The 6,652-nt window shown below is 63.4% G+C and overlaps 1 protein-coding gene across 1 annotated transcript; it reads right to left on the bottom strand.

The window, feature by feature from the left end:
- Nucleotides 1–1,393: 1,393 nt before the first annotated feature.
- Nucleotides 1,394–5,590, bottom strand: ZNF703 (zinc finger protein 703). The gene is made up of 2 exons (XM_080796875.1): nt 5,326–5,590; nt 1,394–4,312 (listed from the first exon to the last, which is right to left on the bottom strand). The coding sequence occupies exons 1-2, from the start codon at nt 5,566–5,568 to the stop codon at nt 2,780–2,782; spliced, it is 1,776 nt and encodes a 591-aa protein (XP_080653001.1). The 5' UTR covers nt 5,569–5,590; the 3' UTR covers nt 1,394–2,779.
- Nucleotides 5,591–6,652: the final 1,062 nt, after the last annotated feature.

Genomic DNA, 6,652 nt, shown 5'->3' with positions numbered 1-6,652 from the left:
GCCGTCAGCACTGATATTTTCTGCAGAAGCCGCCTGAGGTTCTCTTGACTAATGAAGGAATTTTGGCCAGAAACAAAGATATAGTGGCAAAACTTCAAAAAAACCTAATCCAACTCCCCTACAAAAGCATCTGACGTTGAGGTTTTGTCAAGTCCCCAGACCCTCCCTGATTCTCCAGGGCAGTGTGGTGTGGCCTCAAACCACGGGGCGGGGCGGAGAGCGCGTCCCTCCCACGCTGCCCTTCCGCACTTGACCTCGGATCTACCCACGTTTGAGAGGCACGCGGTTCGCGGAGCACCAATTGCCCTGTAAGTCGCAATCCTCACAGAAAAAGCCCAGTAAAACAGCAGCACAACAGATCCCGAAGCGGCACGGGGCGGACAGCGAGGAGAGCGGCCAGGAGGGGGCGAGGGAGCCCACTGTGAAGTGCGCCCAACAGGTGGCCTGGAGTGTCCCAGGCGCTGGAGGCCGAGAGCCCGTGCGGCCTGGCCCGGTGCGTCCCGGAGCCCGCGGCCTTGGCCGCTCACAGCCCAAGTGGACGTGCAGGCGGTCGGTCCTCTCCTCTGGGCTCGCGGAATCCCCGCGTCTTGGGGAGGTGCTCGGCCCTGGTCCCAGCTCCTGATAAACAGCGCCCCATCCCCATCCTCAGGAGGGTGGAGGCCCGAGGATGCCCAAGCTGGGTCAGCCGTGTGAGCTCAAGACAACAGGGCCCGAGAGTGGCTTCAAAGTCCCGAGTAACCACCGCGCCTTCTCAGCAAAACCCAAACCCTGTCCAGAGAAGTCTCTGGAGGCGCAAATGGCTGGGGTTGACAACCCAGCGCGGGCCTTGGGGAGCTCCCAAGCCTTGCAAAGCAGGGGCATTTACTCTTTGGTGTCAGTCGAGAAAAGGAAATTACTCGCCTTTCGAGTGGGAAGCGCAGAAGGCGTCGTCGGGGCTGACGCCCGTCACTCGTCTTTCTGCCACTAGGTGGCGCCAGAGGCACGTCGACTTGGCATACCTGCGGGGCTCTGGGGAAGGTGCTGCCGGCAGTCTGAGCCCCGCGCCCCGGTTTCTTTCTCAGCCCCTAGAACCTCTAGGCCCAGAGGAAAAACCGCATTTACACACTCTCTCCACCCTGTCCCCAGGAAATGTCAAGGACTTTGAAGGGAGCCTGGGAGCTAAATAACCAAGTGGGAGGAAAAAAAAAAAACAACCATTAAGGCGGTTTTATGTTATTTGTAATGCGTTGGCAGAAGTTTTGTGCTTTTTCCCTACCCCCATCCCCACCCCCCTTCTTGAGGAAGGCATTAAACTCGACCTTGAACGGAAATCTCAGAAGGAAACCACAAGGTATCATCTGCTCAGGTGTCTGGAAGTGGGACAGTGGGTAGAAGAGAGAAAGACACCGCGGTGTGAATATAGCCAAGTATTCCATTTATTAACAAAATAAGTCTTACCAAGGGAGAGCTCTATCCATCCCAAACAGGCCCCACAGCCCCCGCACTGCTGCACAAGACCAGGAGGGAGGGAAGGTGTGGGGAGAAGACCCAGGGGTTGGAGTCTTCAATCCCAGTCACTGAGGGAGCCCACGGAAGCCCACGGCCAACTTTGGGGATTCTGTTGGGTCAGGCCTGGGAGGGGGTGATGGGGCTACTGTGATCCGTGTACTCCCTGGCTCCCCAACTGTCCCCCAAAGGAGCTACCGAGGTTGTACTGCCCTCTGATATTGCCACTGGTCTGCTTTGGAGGGATCTAGCAAGAATCACTGACCATACCCTTACCACCAGGGGACCACTGCCCCCCAAATGGAGAATAAAACAGGACTACCAATGCACTTTGCAAAATATAAAGAGCAAAGTTTCACCCCAGCAGGGCCTCCTAGGACTTTTAACTGAATAAGAGAAGCCCTACAGGTCCCCCACCAGCAGGCAGTGTGACTACTGGGTGTTTGGGGCCATGAGAAGTCTGGAAGGTAGAAAGGCTGTCAGAGGCCGCTTGGGTCTCTCACAGGGGAGCCTGCTGGTGGGGTCAGGGCTCTTAGTGCTTAGAGCAAGACAGAGGAGCAAGGCTCTAATTTTGGGGGCCAGGGTGCTGACCAAGGACCCCAGAGGAAGAGGGTTGCAGGGGACGAGTCACAGAGCAGAGTTCTGGGTCAACAGAACACACGACCTCTTGCCACCAAGGCAGATCCCTGCATCCCCGCAAATGAGTTACAAAAAATATCTCCTCTCTGTTACTTGTACAAAGGATAAAACAGAATCTCAAATGTAAGGAAACAAGAAGAAATGAAGGGGAAAGGGGGGGGGAAAAGAGAAGGGGGAAATGTAGTCTTAACGGTTAGGAAGCATGCAAGAAACTCCCCAGGAAGGGAAAACACATAGAAGAACCCCAGAACCCCAACTCTCCCTCCTCCCCCTAAAACCAAACCAATCAAAAAAAGAAAAAAAAAAAAAAAGGAAAAGGAAAAAAAGAACCTTACATCTAAGAAAAAGAAAAAAAATAAAGGAAGAGGGGGTGGGGAACATGTAGTTACTTGTGTGATTAATATTATTTGGGGAACACAGACTTTTTGCATACCATTGACTCGTGTGGGCCGTTAATGCACTTATATTCCCAGCTTGTAAGCTAACATTATAGTAAATAAATACACAGTCCGGTGGGGAGGGTCTGGGCCGGAGGGATCCTGGCAGGGACAAGCAGAAGTGGAGGTTGCCGCAGCGGTGAGGGGGGAACGGGGTGGGGGAGGAGGGAGGCGGAGGGGGAAAGGAGAAGAGGGTTGGGTAGGAGCAAGAGCTGTAGTTACTGGTATCCCAGTGCGGAGGCTGAGGCTAGTCTCTGTCCGTACAGCGCATACGGTGAGTAGTAGGGTCCGGCTGTGGGGAGGGAGGGCACGGCCAGGCCCCCGGCTGTGGATAAGTGGCTCTTGCCATAGGGGTGGTACCGGCTTAGCCCCAAAGTGTGTGGACTCCGCAATGACAGCGACCCGGGGCTTCCCGGGGCGGTGGGCGGGGGAAGGTGCAGGTGGCAGGAGGCTGCCGCTGCGGCGGCTGCGGCGGCGCTTCCCAGGCCCGAAGCCCCGGGGTAGGCGGCCAGAAGTTTCTCCGCGCCCGGCAGGGCCGTGTGAGTCCGTAGGTGGCTGAGCAGCTCCTCCGAGGTGGCGAAGCGCTTGTCACACGGCCCGCTGGCCGCCACCCAGTTGCAGCTGTGCGGCAGCGGTTCGTTCTGCAGCATGAAGCCGTAGGTGTAGAGCGGGTGGCCGGGAAGCGCGGCCTGGGCGGCGCTGGACGAGAGCGCAGCGGGCTGCAGCGGGTGCCCGGGGTATACCAGCGGGTAGCCCCCGGCTTTCAGGCTGGGCCCCGCGGGGTCATGCGCGCTGCAAGTGGAGCAGCTGGAGCCGCCGAGGTGCGAGGCGCTGTGGTAACCTCCCAGGCAGTAGGGGTCGCGGCATAATCCCTGCAGGAACGAGGGCGGGGAGGCCCCGGTGAGCGGGCTGGAGCTGGGGGGCTTGCCCGGTGGCAGGCCCAGGCCCCCCGACAGCTGGCCTCCCACGAGGCCGGACTTGCTAGGATCCAGGCCAGGCACGAACTGGGACGGGTAGCCGGCGTAAGCGCCCACGATGGAGCCGTGGTAACCGATGCTGGAGGGTGGCAGCGGGAACACGGAGTGGCCCGGTTTGTAGGGGGACACCGGCGCCACGTGGCCGGCCCCCACCAGCGCCGAGGGCGGCTCGGACTTGCGCCCGGAGGCCCCAGCCTCCGCGCCACCCCCGTGGGCGCTGGGCTCCCCACCGCTGCCGCGGCTCACCGCCGCAGCCTCCGGGCTGGGCTTGGGCTCCTGGTCTTTCTTGTCCAGCTCCCCGCCGCCACCCCCACCGCCGTTCTTGCAGTCAGAGTGGTGCGGGGAGCCGCCCCGGGAGCCACCAGGCGAGGACGACGACGACGATGCAGAGACCGGCGCTCCATGCGGGGGAAAGGGCGTGCAGGCGGCGCTGGGGACCCTGAAGCCCGCCTTGTCTCCCGGAGACAGGGAGGATGAGGAAGAGGTGGAGGACACGGAGGAGGATCCGCCGTCTTTGCGGGAGTCGCCGCCGCCGGTGCCCTTGGAGTAGGGCTTGAAGCTGGACTTGTCCTCTGCAGGCGAGTCCCCCAGCTGCTTGAGGGCCGCAGACGCGGAGGCGGCTCCCGTGGCGGTGCGACCAGGGTCCTTTTCGGCTCCCAGCCCGTTGGCCGCCGCTGCTACCGAGTTGAGCTTGGACGAGGGCGGCGGGTCCGGCTTGCCGATCTGCGAGCAAGTCTGGGCCAGCAGCGCCAGAGGACTCTTCTTGGCGTCCAGCTGTGGGAGACAGCGGCAACGGAAGGGAGAAGGGGGTGAGACCACCAAACCGACGGAGCAAGCGGGGTGTCTGGGGAGCTGGGTGGGCTCGGGGAGCCATGGCGGCGGTGCGACGGGGCGGGAAGGCCTGGGGGAGAGGGTCTGAGAGCAAGGCCCGGGAGGGGCGGCGCAGTAGTGTGGAACTGCGCTCGCAGAGCCCGAGTGGGATCCCTCGTTCCACTGGGTCCCAGAGTGCGGCACAGACCTGGGGAAATGGGGCCGTGGAAGCGGTCCACCAGAGGCCGCCGCGGGAGCAGGTGACTGGTCTGGAGTCGGGGCTGGGGGAGGGGCTGTGACTCGCCCCCTACCCTCTAATCTCCCCCTACCCTCTAATCTCCCCCTCCCCTGTGCCCAGGAGAAAACTTATTACTTCAGTTTGGGGAACTTCGCTTGGGACGGGTTTCTAGCGGTGGCGCCGCGAGGTAGGAGAAGCGCATTCTAAAGCCAGGGCGGCCGTTGGCGCTCTGCTAGTGGCCCCTCCCTCCCGGGGAGGGCACCCAGGGCGGTGGGAGGAAAAAAGACCTGGGATCGGGAGTGCCGAGGTGTAGAGCGCTCTAACCGGATGGGACAGAGGCGGAGTGGGACGGGGGCCATCCGGATTCAGAGAGCCCAAACCGGTGTGTGTGTTGGGGGCGGGGGCAGGAAAGGCCCAGGAGAGATCGTCTCCCGTCTGGAAACTGGGTGCCAGAGGAAAAGTGAAGGACCCAGTGGAGACTCCCAAGAGCAAACCCAATCCATGAGAAAACACGTAGTTCCGAAAGGCGAGTGTGGAAGTGGAACCTTCCACGGAAAAGCCTGAGGAGAACCCGGTGGTCTCCGATTCCTGTTCCCTCGGTCCCTCCTCACCCCGTCCACCGGCGCGGCCAGACCCGGGCGTCGCACCGAGCCCCGGGACGCAGGGAGTGGGGCCGCGGGCCCGGCAGTGGTGGGCGGAATGGGGCTGGCGCTGGGCGGGCAGCGACCAGGAGACTGACCTCAATGGGGCTGACGGGAGTGGAGGACAGCGGCTGCAGGTACTCCGGGTGCAGAAGGTGGCCGGTGTGAGCGCTCAGCATCTTCAGGACCCTGATAGGGAGCCGGTTCGCCTGGCGCAGGGGGTCCGCCGGGGGCAAGAGGGACACCGCCGCCGGCACCGCCGGCCTCTTCCCGCCGCCGCCGCTGCCGCTGCCGCTGCTTTCGGGTGTCCTTGGGTTAGATCCAGCGGGCGAATCGCTCATTTGGAGGAGGCAGCGCCACTGGGGGGGCGGGGAGGGAGGGGGAGCACCGGGGAGGCGAGCTCCCGGGGCGGGTGGGCTCGCTCCGCAGCGTCGAGCGCGGTGCAGCAGTCGCTGCGCCTCCACCCCTCCTCCACCGACGCCGCCGCCGCCGCCGCCGCCGCTAGTCCCGGCGAGCAACACAAAAACCTTCGCCTTCTCGGAGCCGCACATCAAATAGCCGCGATCGGCAGCCACACTTCAAAGGGATCGCCGCGCCCGCCCAATCGCAGCTCTCGCCGGGACCCCGGGGCGGGGAGAGCGGCGGGCGGAGGCCGGCGCCGCCGGTGGGAGGGGAGAGCCTTAAAGGGGCCTCGCCCGCGCGCCGCCGCCGCCTCGGCCTCCACCGCCCGCCGTACTCTTCCCCTCCCCCCAGCCGGGCCGCCCTTGCCCCGGGGTCCCATAGAGGACGGGACTTGTCCCGGACCCTGGGCTCCGCGCCCTATCCCCCGCTGGCTTTCCTCTCTCCCCTCTCCTTTCACGCCGCCGGGGGTGGTGCTGGCCGGGTCAGTCACTCGCCAGCCGAGTGTGTCTGGGGTGGGGCGGATGGGGGGGCGGGTGGGTAGGGGCGCCGGGCGCTGGCTTCGCTGCTGCGGAGTCCCAGTCTCTCCTGGAGGCCGCCTGGGGGCGGGCCGCGCCTCCAGAGCGCCAGCCTAGCTCCGGCCCTGCTCCGGCTCTGCTCCCGCGCAGCTCCGGCTCTGCTCCCGTCCAGCTCCTTCCCTAATTGGCTTCTCCCTGGTGTGCTCACTTGGAAGCGCCCGAGCCTTGGAGGCGTCCACGGCTCTCGGGACGCGGCATCGCCGCTCCAACTATTTTGAGCCTGTCCTGTCCGAAGCCTGCAAGTTTGAGGACTCCCTTCCGGGGTGAGATGGTCGCGACGTAGCGCGGTGTCCTAGGCTGTGCCCACCGCCCGGACGCGCCTGGCGCGCGCTACCTGCGCACTGATTTATAGGTTCGGTCTTGGGTGTGTTTCAGGTTTCTTACAGTGTCTGTTTAGAGGCGCGCGGTTGCCTTCCTGCAGCGCGCCTTTGATGGGGGGCGTACCCAG

The sequence above is a fragment of the Martes martes genome (assembly GCF_963455335.1).
Source record: "Martes martes genome assembly, chromosome: 2".
NCBI lineage: Eukaryota > Metazoa > Chordata > Mammalia > Carnivora > Mustelidae > Martes > Martes martes.
Note: the sequence above shows the minus strand (reverse complement) of the source record. Positions and strands in the feature narration are given on the sequence as shown.

What these genes read in the sequence shown, in the direction of transcription:
- ZNF703 (XM_080796875.1), bottom strand. Translation starts at nt 5,568, where the DNA reads ATGAGCGATTCGCCCGCTGGATCTAACCCAAGGACACCCGAAAGCAGC. An exon ending in CTCCCGTCAGCCCCATTGAG is followed by an intron (nt 4,313 to 5,325) that starts GTCAGTCTCCTG and finishes TGTCTCCCACAG; the next exon opens with CTGGACGCCAAGAAGAGTCC.